Below are 16,342 nucleotides of genomic sequence, written 5' to 3'. Positions count from 1 at the left end.
AGGATTACTCAGGGCTAGCAGGAGAGAGAGAGAGTGAACACGCAGGGGAGTAGCCTTTTATTGGGGAACAAGAGATTCAGGGGAGAATTCCATCCAATGAAGGTTGAGGGGGGACCGCACTCCAAGGTCAGTGTCAGTGATTGGGTCCCCGGGGTCAGTGGTCAGGCACACCCCCACACAGATGGGCTCTCTCATCAGGAAAGGGTCGGGAAAGCTCCGACACAGCCAGAGCGCCTCAGGCCCTTAACGGGAGCCACCCAATCACGTGTCAGAATGGCTTCCCACACTGACCGGAACAATTTTAGGAGGAGACATTTATGTGAGGGCTCATGGTTTCAGAGGTCTTAGTCCATAGAAGGCCAGCTCCATTCCTTAGGGCTCGAGGTGAGGCAGAACATCATGGCGGAAGAATATGGTGGAGGGAAGCAGCTCTCATGGTGATCAGAAAGCAGAGAGAGACTCCACTCTCCAGATATAAAATATATACCCCTCAGCCATGCCCCAAGTGAACCATCTCCTCCAGCCACACTCCATTTGCCTCCAGTCACCATTCAGTTAACCCCATCAGAGATTAATTCATGGATTAGGTCAAGGCTACAACCCAATCATTCCTCCTCCCAACCTTCTTGTTTTTCTCACACATGAGCTTTTGGGGGATACCACATCTAAACCATAACAGAGCCTGAGGCAGGAGGTCTCAAGTTCCCTGCTGAAAGACCCTGGATCAAAGTAAAAAATCAAAGGGGCTGGGATGTAGCTCAGTAGTAGAGTACCCCCAAGTTTAATCCAAATCCCCTCCTCCCCATCAAAAAGTTAACACTTGGGGAAAATCTGGGCAAAAGGAAACACAAGAATTCGTTGTGTTATGATCATGATTTCCTGTTAAGTCTATTTTTTTTCAAAATAAAAAGAAAAGGAAAGTAGGATTCAATAATGAATCTAAATGTTTAACTAGAATGTGACATATGGGCACTTACTGCACAATGACTCTTTGGTCACTGTCACATCGCCTGCCCAAGAGTGCTACTCCGCAGAGTTGAGGTATGTGGTAGGCTATGCTATCTAGGTTCAAGGTCGTACAACAATGAAGTGGCCTAATGACAAGCTCCTCAGCCCTCCAGCCCGGCACTGAGCGATCAGTGCCTGTAGCCGTAGGGAGGACGGTGGTGTGAAGGCAACATCCTCATGTAGTGTAATAAAGAAATCAGCGTATCTTATGCAAAATTGATGAATGTAAAAAGAGCAGGATAAGAACATTACAGTAGATATCAGAAATCCACTTTAGAAATATGTTTGTGCCACCAGGAAAAAAAACAATGAAATACGTGGAAAGTAGTTAGGGTTGAGGAGTGGAGCTGGGAGGAAGGGAGCAGAGAGCTGCCATATTCTGTTTTAGACCCTTGAGAGTTATTTAACTTTTGCAAACTACAAGCACGTGCCATGATGGAAAAACGCGTAGACAGATCTCGGTCTTTGGACCCATCTCCTCGTGGAGGCAGGAGCTCTCCCTAGCACAACCCCTCTTTTCCGTCCTCTGAATCCCATCTGAACCGATGGCACCCACCGTACCCAGGAATTGGAGATGAGTGTGGTTTAGGCAGAGACCCAGCTGTAGGAGGTGGAAGTGGATGAACACGACCACCTCAGCGATGTTGCAGAGCCACAGTTGCTTCAGCCTCCTGACTCCTCAGCACCACACGTGTAGCAGACACCACGCAGGTCCATGCCCCAGTGGCCACCTAACGTAGGTGCCACATCGTGGCCATAGGCCTTGGCCTCATGGAACCACAGGGTCCCAGTGAGCACCCGGGAGTCTGGGCCCTGAACCTCAGAGTTGGCGACCCTTTGTCTCGGCAGGGGGTGAGGTCACCACACTGGCAGCCCTCTGAGAACCAAAGGACACGGTCTGTAGGTGACCAATGGCTGGTGACATTGGAGCTGCCACCATAATGAATGCACGCCTGGAGGTCTGCAGGAGGGAGTGGGCTGCATCACGCCAGACAGAAGGTCTCCTGGGGGTTGGGGACCCAAAGGAAAAATGAGCCTTTGAAGAGCACAAGAATACAAACGATGCCTTACTGCCAGACAGATCTTCCAACGAGAAGCGTCCCAAGAGTGGGCAAGGAGCATCCAAGTTGGCCCTTGAAGGACAGTGGAGCCTTCGCTCCTGTTCACAGTGGGAAGGTGAGGCTCGGGGCCAGGAGACGGCTCCCTGCCTCTGGGATCACTGCGAAAAAACCTCCACCACCGAACCTCAGGGGGAAAGGCCAGCAGTGTCTTCCAGGCACGACCATGATGTCCTGTGTTTCCACAGTGAGGTCCCGGGCCTGCAGCTGCACTTCTGTTATTATTCGTGGAACCTTAATATCGACTTGCGACACCCCCTGTGCAGACAGAGCTTTGAGTCCACTGTTTTAGTCCCAGGCCAGCTGCTTGCCACCCAGTGTGCTTCAGGGTCACTGCTGACAGGTTCTGACCACCAGCCACTGCAGGACGTGAAGCTCCAGAATGCCCAGCCCAGCACTCTCTTCCACCGAGAGGCCAAGGTTGCCCCACACCTCCACCAGGGGCTGCTCTGACCATGGGAACGGTGTGGCTGAGGTTTTCTACCTTGACTGCACAAAGGTAATGAGCCTCCCAGGAACTCTAACTGGCCGTGGTCCACCCAGGGCTTGGGGGCCCAGAGGTCATTTGGGGCACACAGTTCCCCAACCCCTAAGCCTTTGCAAATCCTTGTTCTGGGTGGCCAAAAAGAGCCAGATTCTTCGTCCTTCACTTGAGCCAAGTGATGGTAAAAACCACCCAGCCAAGTGGGCTGGGGACGTGGCTCAGTGGCTAAACACTTCCTAGCACGTGCGAGGACCTGGGTCTGACACCTAGCAACGCAAACAGACAACAGTAAACACCCCGCCTCAGCAAACATCCCATTTCAGCCTCGACAAAAGGGGACAGGGAAAGGCGACGTCAATGACTCACTAAAGTTACCAACGAGTGATTAAAAGCCAATTGCCGCAAGTAGGTCCAAAAGCAATGTTCCCTACTGCCGACGAGGCTGCAGGTGTACCTCGGCGGAGCCCTTGCCTAGTGTCCCTAAGGCCCTGGGTTCCATTCCCAGCACTAAAATAATATAACTGCAGCTCAGAGTCAGCGGGGGTGGGGGGTTGTTAAAATGCAGATCCCTGGGCCACCCATGGCTGCTACTGAAGTGGGACCCAAGGACATGCATTTCTGGAAGGTTCTGATGCTGTTAGCGGACACAGCTGGTGACCACGCTTTGAGAACTTGTTGCAGAGATGAATAAGGGATGTTTTCAGCTCCCAGGATCTGGTATGTGTCGCAAGGAGGAACACGTGTGGGGGTACACACTGACGGTGGAGGGGCAGCCCTGCTCCAGGTATACAGTAAGTGCTGCAGGGATCCAGGAGGAAAGTCTGGGGTTTTCTGCAAGCCCTAAGGGATGTGTGAATAATTTTTAAGCAGGGCCATAAAAAGTGTCGTTAATCTTTTTTTTTTTTTTTTTTTTTTTTTTACCTTTCTAGGTCTGTTTCCTTGTCTTTCTAAAATGGGGCAGTGGGCAGAGGTTCTAGGCCTCTCCCGGACCTGGCTTTCTATTATTCCCTGAGGCTCGGGGAGAGGGTAGCTCCATCCAGCCAGGGGCCTTGCCCTGCTGGCAGCCCCTCCAAAGCACAGGGACCCAGCAGCCGTTCACACATGCTGGGTGGTCATCTACCAGCTCCAGAGCCAGCCTGAGCAGTGGAGTTAGCGGCTGGAGGTGTCGCACACGCTGCTGATCTCTCCTGGGCCCAACACCCCCGGCCCCCCTTTGGCTGTGCCGGGTGGCGAGGCCTGGGATTGTGCAGTAGCTCACAATGGAAGGAAGAGGGTGTAGGAGGGAGGTCCCTGGGCTGACCCTGGTATTGTTCTTGGGCCAGAAGAAAGCTTCCTCCGGCGGGCCGCTGCAATGCTAGAAAAAAACCTTGTCCAACCAGTGAGAGTCCGTGTTCTGGGGGGGCCGCCTGCCGGCAGCCGGCCTGGGAGCCGGGGCCCATTCACAAATGCCTGCAGGAGAGCACGTAGCCCTGTCCGCCCCCACCACCACTCCCAGTGACAGAAGCCGGGGTGAACGAAAATAACCAGGCTTCTCCGCCCCCAACCTCACTGCTGCCAGAAAGGAGAACACGACCAGAAACGGCCCACTGGCTAATAAAGGAAGAAAGGCTGCTTCACACCCTCAGCAACACCTTCCTCTTCCCCCAGCCTTGGCAGCTCCGTCTGCTGGCAAAGCACATTGGGCAGGTGCTGGACCAGTGCGCAACCCTGTTAACCAGGACTGGCCCAAATCACCGGTGGCATCACCAGAATGGCGGATGAGGCCAGCCCCTTGAAGGTGCTGTAGGGCAGGGGCAGTAAGGCTGCAGGTGGGTGACCCTGCTCACCTTGGGCTGCTGGGGTGGGCAGGCCCACCTCTGAGCATCGTAGACAGGGCTGCCTGGGCCATTCTGGGACCTGCTCACAGCGCTGTGTGCCTGGCATCTCTGCCGGCACTTCTTCCCAAGCTGGGCTCATTCCCCCTGCAGGGGGTGGGGTATTTCTGGGTGATGTCCTTGGCCCAGCCGTGGCCTGAGGCCTTGAAGGAAGCAGTCCTCCATCTGTCCTCCTCGGGCCTGCGGTCCCCCAAGTGCTTTCTGTCCCATGCTAAACCCAAGGCTGTCCCCGTCTGACTGATGGGGCCCTCTGGCACTCAGCAAGGGATTCTGGGTATGGTCTAGCCCAAAGCAGGGCATGGACCAAGTGTTCTACCCACTAGAGAAAGTCCTGGTCTGTCTCTAACAAACCTTTTCTCTGGCCACTGTGGGGAGGCGTGCCGAATCCCAGGAATTCCCTTTGGTGGCCAGGAGGGGGACGGGGTAGACCTCAGCCTTTGGTTTCCCAAACCTTAGACTGTACATGTCCCTGCTCAGAACATCCAGCTGCGTTCCTATTTGGTCAGATCCCAAGGCTTTCCAGACCCACCGTCCAAGGACCCACGAGGAAAGAGGAAGGGGTGAGTGGAAGGAGGCCCAGACACAGACTGTGATGGCAGACACAGGTCTTTCTGGTAGACCTTGGTCTCGGAGGGAGCTGCAGGAAGCCATCAGTCTCTGCTCAAGGAAGGACCCCTTGGGTGGTTCCTCAACCTTCCTGCTCACCGTTCTGTGCTGGTGTCCTATTGTAATGGTGCCTCTTAAGGAGGCCCTCTGCATCTGTAACGTGTTTCTAGCTTATGCATGACCGTCACATCATGCTCTGGCTTGTACCTTGACCCTTAGTGTAGCTTGGCAATGCAATTCAAAAAAAGTTAACTGATCCCCACTTTGAAGAAACAAAAGCCCAGAGTGAATTATTTGGGATGAATTACATGAGTAGAGCAGAAGAACTCTTGGATGACTACTGTGAATTAACTTTAGGATTAACTTTGCCACTTGGTTGAACTCTCAGGGCACTGGTCTGTTTATATTCTAGATCAGTGTTTGGCAATCCTTTTCTGTAAAGGGCCAGAAGTAAATATTTTAGGCTTTCCAGGAGACAGGCTCTGTGATGCAGCTACTCAGCTCTGTCACTGCAGCACAAATGCGGTGTGGCCCCTGGGCAAATGTGTGTCAATAAATCTTTATTTGCAAAAAAGTAGCTGGAAGGCTGAACTTGGCATGTGAAGCCCAGTTTGTCAACCCCTAAGACTCCAGCCCTGTTCTGGATCATTGAGGCTGTCATGTAAGGGAGTCCGACTTCCCTGGATCCCTAGGAGCCAACCCAGAAAGCGGTTGTGACCTCTGATCCTGGCATCCTACCCCTTGGAGGTGGGAGGGGAAGACCTGCGTGGGAACCCATCCAGAATCAGTCAGTAGCCTCTTCCCAAGAGACCTTCCTGGTTGTCACCAACAAAAGTCTTCACACAGCCCCTGCCCCAAATAATCACTTCTATAAAAAAAGACAAGCAACAAAAATAACAATAGGTTTGTCTGGAGGAGCACGTTGCCCATTCCCAACGGGCCCTGCTACCTGGAGGCTTCAGACAGGAAACCCCGGAGTGAAGAACTTCTGGTCTCCTTTATTGTATGGCCGCCTATTTTTGTCCTGAGGAGGAAGCACTCGTGGGAGGGGCAGTGAGAGGCAGAGGGGTCTCCTAGGTGTGCGGTCCTCTTTGATGGCCCATGTGAGGCCTTGGGTCAGGAGGGGTGGGGGTGGTCCTTGCAAACCTGTCTGATTAGAAATAATAAAAATCATATTTCTTCCTCTTTCAAAGCTGTCAGTGGGGGCTTTTCTTTCTGCTTTTTTTTTTTTTTTCTGTCTTTATCACCTTCAGAAGTAGAAAAGACAAGCTATGCATTTTCTGGCTCATACTTATTAAGGAAATGGCATGTCCCCTAACTTGCCATATACGTGATTGGCGTCACTTAGAATTAGAAAAGAGTTTTCCAGGGCCTCTTCCTCCTCATCCTCCCTGTTTATAAAGTGCAGCCAGACCACCTGAATTCCAGTCTTGGCTCCCCACTTCTAAGCTTTATGCTTGGAGTGAGGGACTTGATCTCAGTTCTCCAGTTTGTGACGTGGCAGCAGGATGAACGCCTCGCAGTTGTGAGTTCAGACACAGCACAGGTGCTCAGACGGGGCTCTGTCATGTCCTCTGTGGCAGAGGCACACGTTCTGGACCAGGGTACCGGGTGCAAGAACCCTCTGCAGGAGCAGGTCAGGGCTCTTTCAGCCATTCAACCAATCTTTCACGAGCCCCTGGATGTGCCCATGAGAAACATATTCTAGTGGGAGAAGAGGGACACTAAATAAAGAACGTGTGTGTTGGGCACTGTGGGGACAAAAAGATAAAGAGGGGGCGGGGTATCTGGGGATGGAGTGTTCACACGGCTTCCTGAGAAAGTGACATTTGACCAAAGACATCGTGTCTGTAAAATGTGGCCAAGAGCATGTTGTATGTGGTGCACGGAACACACAGAGAGGAAGTGAGATAAGAAAAAGCAAGTACCTTCATGGTTCCTGGACACAGAAAGCGCTCGGCGAACGCTGGTGAGGGTGGGCGTGATTGTGTTATGGTCATGGCTGGATTCTCACTCGGGACGTTAGGAGATGCAGGGTGTCTGCTCACGGGACCTGCGTTTCAATCAGCCCATCAGCGGTGCCCCTGGTCAGTAGTGGTGGACTGAATGAATGAGGTCAGACCGCCCCTCCATTGGGCCGTGAGGTGACTGCAAACAGCACCTGGAGGAGCAGGGCCCAAGGTGCAAGGTGGGGCCGTGCTGACTTGACTCTTCCTGGGTGTTTCAGGATTATCCTTGTGCCTGTGCGTTAGCATATCCTGGAAGTTTCCAGAAGAGTTGGCAACAGCGCTGACATAGCTCTAGGGAACAATAAAGTCACTGCTTCCCATCCGGAGGGCTGGGAACCTGGCTACAGCTGCTCCACTTGCAGTGTCTACGCTGCGTGGGGCAACAGGACCACCATCCCCCAGGTGACAGAGCAGCAGCGCCACCTACAGGAGGAATGAGGCAGCTCTCGCGTCCGCCACCACTTTCACTCCAGAGCACCGGAGGTCGGGGGAATCCTGGTTACCATTTTCATCTCGAAAGCTCCTTTGCCCCTCATGTTCCTTACTATCTGTGCATACAGAATGTCCACTGTCTTAGTCTGAGGCTAACAGGGGAAGGCCAAGTGGCCCTGGATCCCTCCCTTGGCTGGCTCTTCTCCTTTCTCTGGGGCCTATGTGAACATACTCTCATAAGGTCAGGAAGCCACTTGACTTTCTTCTGGGCCCCTCCATAGGGAGTGCCTTGAGCACATCCACGAGGCCAGACATCCAGCTAGACAGAGTTGTGCTCGATTAGTGTGTACGCCAGGCCCACTTCACAAAGCAGATATTGTTCTCCTAAACTAGCTCAGTAACTTGAGGTCAGAGAATGGGCCTTACCCGGGCAGAGTGAGCTAATAATTAATTGCCGACAGCCACAGAATTGAGCTTCAAAATTTCAAAACAGAAAGGCAAAAGCAGACGTGAGTCGGGCTGTGTAGTTCCTATCATCAGACAAAAAAGAGCAGACGTAATGCTGCCTGAAGAGAACTCAAGGAAAATGATCAAGATCAGCCCTCATAGGAAGCCTTGGGCAAGATACTGGATGATCTGACAATGTCTTTCAACTGGGCTTCTGTATAAGACACAAAAGCACCCAGGGCAGTGTGTGGAGTCAGGGGGTAGCATTTTTGCAGGGCCTAGAGGCCCTGTGTGCAGGGACATTCTAGGGAGAGAAGGAATGACATGCCTGCCGGATGGCTCTCTAGTGACATCACGCTAAGGAGGCTGAGGGAGCGCAGGGCAAGGTGGAGTTCACAGGGCCAAGGGGAAATGGCTCCTCAAGTCACCACATCTCCAAGAAGAAGCCAGGCTGGGGCTCAGAAGGGCCACCTGCTCCAGAGGTGAGGCAAGGAATGTACCAAGGAGATCAGAACCTCTTCAGCCTCCACCCCTGGCTTCACATTGAACTCCATCAGTTTGCCTTGGCTTGGATTATGGCATCCATCTCTCCCTCTCAGGATGGCCTCCAGGCTCTGATCTTCTGAGGACAGAAGCCAATACTTCAACCCCCCAAGCCCCATACCAGTGGCTGTCTCCCCTGCAGGCTCAGGGGCAGCTGTGGGGTGTGGGCAATGAGACATGTACCCCTACTCCATGGGAAGGAAGCTCCCTTGTCCATGCAGCTGCGCTCCTCAGGGTAGCCACATGTTCCCCCGGGTCCTGGGCAGGAGAGGGGCTCAGAGGAATGTCAGGCCTCTGAACAGTGGGGAACATTTTGACCTGGGTGTGCCTCCCCCTTCACCTCCTCATTCTCTTCCTTGTTGTGCCAAGGGAAGGCCTGAGCATTGAGTGGAGTCATTTTGGGAACAATTTGCACACTGGGCACTCATAAGGATGCAAGTGGGCAAGGACACCTCTGACTGCTGGAGACTGGACTTCTCACAGTGGATGCTGGACTGTGGAGCCTGCCGTGATGCGTTGGTGCCCTCTAGTGGGGGCCGGCCGCCATGCAGCCTCCTGTCCTGGTACCACCCCAGCATCAGCGTGCTCCCTGGGAGCTGGGTTAGGAGTGGTGGGCTGGGAGTGCACAATCATTGCCACCTGGCAAGCAGGCCAACCTCCCCACTCAAATGCAGTCCACAATGGTTATGCCCAAAACGTGGGTGAGACCTGCACCATGGATGGCGCGTATGCTCACAGGTTTCCCCAGGACCCCAGTCTCAGCCCAGATGTTCGTCTCAGTTTCTGCCCTGCCTTTTGGTCTCACCCACGGGAACCATGACTGACCCTGAATCCACATGGCCTCCTGCTGCTCTCCCCTGATCAGGGCTCTCAGGGAGCAATGCCAATCTCAACTCACCTGCAGCTGCACAGGGAGGCAGATCGCTGGCCTATACACCACCCCTATTACACACCAGCCCTCACTTACCAGCTAGATGCCTCCTGTGGGTGGGAAACCCTTCCCGGCAGCTGCAGCTCACAGTGGTACAAGTGTGAGCCCTGGACAGGGACATTTATCTGCCTTGCTGCCCCGGGGCCAGGGGAAGCTCCGAGGGCCTGAGCCCACCTCTCCCTGAGGTGAGACTGTGGTGATACTTGACCTTGAATTCATTTCTCACCATGGAAACACAGCCAGATGTGATAATCAGGGATAGGGCCCTGTGCTTTAGCTAAAAGGGGGTTTGGACAGGTATCCAGATGTCAGCATCTGACCCCCAATGAAGGCACCACTTCCTATGACCACACACTCCTAGGAGCCCCGTGGGCAGCTCCCACTGAGAGATAAGTCAGAGCTCCCAGGAGACCTACCACAAGCATTCAGCTCAGGGGCCGCTGGGGCCTTTTCTCTTCACTCCAGCCCCAGGTGTCAGTGATGGCGGTTGTTTGGGGGAGGAAGGAGGAGCATGAAGGAAGAGGACCTTACAGGGCCTCTGACCTGGACAAGGCATAACATCTGCTCAGGTATTGAGAGCCTCAACAGAGCAGCATGGATGTCCAAATCCAGGTCTCATTTCCTCCCCTGGACCGTGCCCTCATGGGGAGCTCTGTCTTGTGCAATTCTCTCTCTACAAGGCTTGAGCAAAGCACTTGCCTGCAAAGACTAGCTAAGTGAGCAAGTGGAGGAAAGAGGAAGATTCAGCAGAGGCATCTGCTGGCCCCAGACAGTCGTGTAACCTCCACTCCTGCAGCCCTCCACAGTTGGGCGTGGCATGTGACTAACTGTCCAATAGGCTATGATTGAAACTGACACTTCTGGGCCCAAGCATGTAAGACCCCAAGCATGACCCTCCAGCTCACTCTTTGCCCCTGCCAGGCTCCCTGGATGCCATGGTTGAGTGACAGGGCCACAGATGGAATCCAGCTGGATCCTTGAGGCCCCAAGGAAGGGCCCTAAAGAATGGTCAGACCTTCAGGATTTCAAGAAGATAGAAATAAAAGTCTTTGCATGAAGCCAGTGAGATTTGTTTAACATGGTGGTCTACAGTACCCTAACACAGGAGACGATGGGAAAATCTTGTCAAAGAAGAAGTATCACAGAAACCACACCAAGAAAAGCAGAGCCAGCTGGATGTCAAAGTTGTGCTGGAAAACAGCAAGAGAAACCCGCAGGCAGAGAGATGGACCCAATGCAGGAGACAAAACTCCTCTCTCTCCTCTCTCTCTCGCTCTCTCTCTTTCTCTCATCCACCAGACAGGTTCCAAGATGCACCTAGGAGGATACTTTGAACTGTATCCATTCAAGAGGGCGTGTGCTGGGGTTTCAAAGATGAGTGACACGTGGCCTTGGCCCTCAGGTGGGCTGACAAGGGACCTTCCCTCAGGAAGCCTGAAAACCGAGCGGCTGTGACATGACAGAAGCCATCACATAGGGGTGGGAACGGGGAGCCTGGGGAACTCAGCAGATGGACCCCCAGACTCTACCTGTGCATCTAAGAGGGTCTCACAGAGTGGCCTGGGCCAGGACGAGGAGCCCACCAGGCAGAGAGCGGGTGAGCTGGATTCCAGGCAGAGGGAACAGCGTTGAGACAGCAAAGACGGTGAAGGGACAAGACATGTGGGGGGCCAGGGGTGGATGAGGGACAGGGGCCAGGCAGGTGTCCCGGGTTGAGTTGCGAAGCCTCCTGTCTGCTGAAGAGTTTCAACAAGGACAGAAAGGGCCAGAGATGGGGGTCTGGGACTCTATGGGGTCAGGAGATTTGGGGGACAGAACAGGGATGGACAGAGCTGAAGGACAGACTCTCATGGCTCTCTTCTTCTGAGGGGAGGAAGTGGAGGGCGGGTGGGCAGTGAGCACAGGTCACACCACTCCGTCCCCTCTTTCCTTCTTGCCTCCAGGTAGAAGGTGGGGGAGCAAACCCTGACTTCTGCCTGGGAGAGACTCAGGAGCTTGCTCATCCCTGCCCAGACCCAGGACTCCTACAGAAGGGCTGCGGGACACTCAGAAAGGCCATCCCAACGTGCTTTTCTAGAACCTGAAATTTTGCTCAGAGAGCTGTGTTTTGGGATAGAGAGACCTGTCCCCTTCATCCAAGTGGGGCCCACATGAAATGCCAACGCCCCCAAGGGGTGGTCCAGCCATGAGCAGGATCAGTTGGCAACTCCTGCTTAGTTGGAGTTTCCCATAATGCTTTAAAGATACAGATTTCTGGGTATGATTCAGTGGGCGTGGCCACCAGCCTCTAGGCTGGCCCCAGGGATCCTGGCTTCCAGGTGTGCACACCTCGGGGTGGACGTGCCCATGCCACCACGCCTGTGCCTGGCGAATACCACCTCTGGGAAGAGGCCTTCCCTTCTGGGCGGACGCTTGCTCCCTCACCCCTTCTCTCCCATCCTGTGCTCTGGGGAAAGCAGCTGCTCTGCTACGAGGCCCCTGTGGCAAGAAACAGGCCTCCAGGCCTCAGCACGGGACACAGCCACCACGGGAGAGGGCCTCCAGCCCAGGCAAGCCTTCTGATGACCACAGCCTTGGCCATCAGCCTCGCAAGGGAGGGACCCTGGCCCAGGGCCACCAGCTGAGCTGCTCCCCAAATAATAAAGCAACCAAGTTTTGAGCAATTTGTTATGCAGCAAGAGACAACGAGTGCAGTGGGTCCCCGGTGAGACCCAGGCGGCAGAGGGCCTCAAAGCTTCCCAGGAAATCCCGGTGGCCTCAGCCCAGTGCCACAGCTGTAGGGACCTGTCTGCTGATGTTTTTCTGAACTTTTCATGAAAATGCATGGTGTGTGTGTGCCTCTGTGTGTGTGTGTGTGTGCGATGTGGTATGTGTGGTACACATGTATGTGTACATATAGCATGTGGTATACATCCAATATGCGTGTCTGTGTGTGGTTGTGTATGTGTGTGCATATGTGTGCCTGTGTGTGGTGTGTGGCGTGTCTATGGTGTGTGCGTGTTGGGTTGTGCGTGTGTAAAGGTCAAAGCCCTTCCACTCTGTGCTACAGACTGAAGACGGACAATGACCTCCTCTCCTAGCAGCCTCAAGAGCTGAGCATCACGCTTGGGCCCTGGAGCACCAAGGGCGCTTGCTGATTTACTGCCCCTTGAATGAAGAAAAACCCCCAGAATATGAAGGCTCAGAGAGACCTCCAGCTAATAATTTTCAAAACTGATTTAGCAGAAGAACCATCTCTGCAAGTGAAAGCACTCGCGGACTCCTGATTTTTGTGAGCTGGAGGGGGCCCTCCAGACTCCCCCGGCTCCCCATCACAACCACCACGGCCTCCAGACCCTGATCCAGCCAACTGCATCTTCTGGAGAAGTAGACCAAGGCCCACCTGGGAGTCTGATTCCCTGGACCCTGGTCCAACTTCTCTGAGCTGCCTTGGATGTCACATAGGAAGAGTCACACGCGGCCTTGGTAGCTGTGTGTGGCAGCTGTGTGGTTCATTATCCAACCTGCCCCTAGCAGAAATGCCCCTCTTCACCAGAAACATCCACAGGGAGGCGGGTGGGGGTGAGAATTGCTCCCTCCTCCCACCTCCTAACAAAGAGGGCCCCGTAGAGGTGGGGGCTGGCTTCACAGTGCTGAGTCCCGAGAATAACAACAGCAGGTGCCCGTTATATGCGCGCATTGATGCAGAGCATCATATGAATCTCGAGCTTGGCCTTCCCAGTCACCTGATGGAGTAGCAAGGTTATCATCTCGTCTGACACAGGAGGAAGCAGAGGCAGAATCAGGGTGAGGAACGGGCCCAAGACTCCCTGACTGGTCGTTGGTGGCCATATTTCATCTGGGTCAAGGACTCAGGGTGTGGCCTGCACCCTGCGGCTTCTCACCTGGCCAGTGGCCAGCTGTCCTTTCCCTTCTGCCCTCTAGTCTGCTTCCTGAAGGAGCAGGACAGTCACCCAACAGGAGCAGGTGGTCAGACCTGTTTCTCTTCCGGCCCCCCTGCTCCCAGGCCTCTGGCTCAGAGGCCACCTGCACACCCACCCCGGGGCAGAAGGCACCTGGTTCTTCACCTAGACGTGCTTTTCCAGATTTATGTGTCCTATCAGTAACAAGTGCTGCAGGCATTCAGGGCAGGAGTGAGAAAGTGGTCACTCGGAGTATTTGACCCTGTCACCCTTAGAGCCCTGGCGGCTTTACGTTAGCGGTGATGATTAATCTAGACCCTGTGCTGACTCACTCACACACCACGCTGTCGCTGTCCCCTCCCCAAGTGCACGGGAAAGTACGGAAATCTCCCTGCGTTGCCGGTTAATGCTTCACCAGGTGTGCTCCTCGCTGCCTCCCTGCATCTACCCACCACCCTGTGACCTTTTTCTAAACCATCTGAGGACAAACTGCAGAAATGAGGCCCCGATCCTTCAAAGATTCTAGCACGTATTTCTCAAAGACAAGGACACTTGCCTACATGATCGTCACACAGCCACCAGGTCAGGAGACTGTCCTGCAAGTGAAACCACCCTCCGCCTCACAGACCCCATTCCCATCCTCTGCCCCAGCACGATCTCGACTCCCCCCTCCGTCCAGGACTTCAGCAAGGGGCATGCGATGCACTTAGTCATCCGCCTCTCCAGGCTCCCATGGTCTGGAAGACTTCCTCAGCCTCGTCCTGCCCTTCACGTCCAGGCAGCCTGAGAGTCCTGTTTCCTCTGGACCACACCCAGGCTGTGCTTTCTTGGAAGAAAAGTCTCAGAAACGATGTTGCGTTTTCTCAGTGCAGTGCCTCAGAGCACAGGCACCCACCAGTCCCACCACTGATAGTGTTAAACCTGACCACCTGGCCAAGTGGGAGCCTCCAGGTCTCTCCACCACAAAGTCACCACATGTCCTTTGTATCGAGGTGACCACTGGGTGTGACCCAGTCCACTGCACAAAGAGAGTCTAGAGTTTGCTATGCAGGGAGAGGAGTCCAAGCAGAGCTGGTGGTCTCACACTGCATTCTAGGGAGCCCAAGGAACTAGAATTTCCAAGGCAGAGTTCCAGAGAGGAGAGAGCCATACAGAAGGAGAAATCCAGAAAGATGCAGGCCCTTGAGTCTTCGGCTGAGTATAAATTTGTGCGTGTGTATGTTTCCAAGGCCCAAAGAAATGGAACCAGTTAGGGCTGCAAACAGTTTGTGCTCCCCCAGTCAGGGCAAAAAAACACCCCAGAAGCCACAGGCATCAGGCAGCAACTTCAGAAGGGCCCTTTGATTCTGCAGTGGTGCAAAGTTGGCCCTAAACTAGTCTTTCTTCCCTGACCAGCTTAAAAGTAAGTCCTAAGAGGATCAGACTGTATCGGAGTAACTTGACTGTTCCAGAATAAAGCCCCAGATATTTAAAGGACTACCAACCAACCCACAAAACTACCAAACTTAACACCCAACAAGGTTAAGCTCCTAAGATCTGGCAGCTCATATAAAATTGCCAGACCTTCAAAGAAAACTATGATCCCCAACCAGGAGGAAGAAAAAGTCAATTAATAGAAACAGACTGAAATGACACAGATGATAGAATGAGCAGAGAAGGACATTACAGCAGCTGTGAGAAACGGGTCCCCTGGGCTCACCAAGACAGGAAAAGCCATGAGAAACAGAAGGGATGAGAAAAGGTCTGTGGGGACCGTCTAGAGATGAAAAACAAGGATGCAAAGTGAGCAGCATGTTGGATGGGGTCAACAGTAGATCGGACACCAAAAAGAAAAGACGCGTGAACTTGAAGACGCAGCCAGAGGAACTATCCACAATTAAAGTACCAGAAATAACCCGAGCTTTGGTGACACCAAGAAGACAGGAAGAAGCAGGGCGGACACACAGTCGGAGCCCCAGGCTGGGGACGGAGGAGCAGTGACGGATGAAGAACTTCCAAATTCAACAGAACTACAAGCCTCCAGGTCTTTAAAAAAAAAAAAAATCAATAAACCCCAAAGAGGGAATGGAAAGAGCAGAGCCCACACTAGGCCCCTCAGGAGGGAAGCACGGCCTCAGGGGAGACTCACTGCGAGGGCCCAGGCTTGAGCAGAGACAGGAAAGGAGACAGGGACAGGAAGAGCAAATGGGCAAGGTAGAACAGCATCAAAGTTGAGGAGCGAGCAGGGCAGGGTGATGACACCTTGGAGATTGGTGGCAGTCACCAGGAATGGCAGGCTGTCCCTTCAGAGGGTCTACTACTCTAACTGCCCTGCAGCAGGCCCTGCCCCATAGCTGGGAGCAGCTATTTCTGCTCAAAGTCCAGCACTCAGGGAGCTGCAGACCTGGTTCACCGCCCCACTGCTGAGCCAATCCTCTTTGTCCCAGGGCCTGGCCCCATTCTGGGAAAGGAGTCCAACCGATGACAAAATGAGCAAGCACAGCAGACAGCTGGACTCTTCACAGTGGACAGCTCCACGCTTCAGAAGCCTAAAGATAGCCCGGGCCCACTGAGGCCCAGCAGCACACCTGAACACCCCGCAGGGTGCCCGCCCTCAGAGGCCTCAGGTCAAGGAGGCCAAACTCCCAAGTTGGCTGAGTTGCTGGCACATGGCCCATTTCGTCTAGAGGACATCAAGCCTGCCACAGCAGGCTGCCCACGGCATCACCAAGAGCATGCTGTCACATACGCTGTCTCATTGGACACCCTGGTCCACGGCGAGCACCTGCCCCTGCCCCCCGGCCCCTGCTGTACATGCAGGTCACTCCTTGCTGAAGCAAGACCCCGCCCAGGCGGAGAGCAGGATTGAGAGGCTGGGTTAGAGACCCTGCCCCTGCACCTACCTGCCAGGTCGGGAGGACCTTCTCAATGTCATTCAGGTTGATGCCATCCCCATCTTCCAGTTTCCCTTTTCCACACCTAGGCCAGAAAAGACAGAAAGGCGTTGCA

General features: G+C 53.9%; 1 protein-coding gene across 5 annotated transcripts in view; it reads right to left on the bottom strand.

Annotated features, from left to right (window-relative positions):
• Window positions 1-16,342, bottom strand: part of CTIF (cap binding complex dependent translation initiation factor) — a 266,106-nt gene that overhangs the window by 157,977 nt on the left and 91,787 nt on the right. For all 5 annotated transcript variants that reach the window (XM_081262627.1, XM_081262628.1, XM_081262626.1 and 2 more), the window contains one exon: window positions 16,237-16,312. In XM_081262627.1, coding sequence (XP_081118753.1) covers window positions 16,237-16,312 — 76 coding nt within the window. The remainder of the gene's footprint in view (window positions 1-16,236; window positions 16,313-16,342) is intronic.

Source organism: Spermophilus citellus (genome assembly GCF_964194105.1).
Source record: "Spermophilus citellus genome assembly, chromosome: 12".
NCBI classification, from domain to species: domain Eukaryota; kingdom Metazoa; phylum Chordata; class Mammalia; order Rodentia; family Sciuridae; genus Spermophilus; species Spermophilus citellus.
The sequence above is the reverse complement of the archived record's forward strand: the minus strand, read 5'-3'. Positions and strand labels throughout refer to the sequence as shown.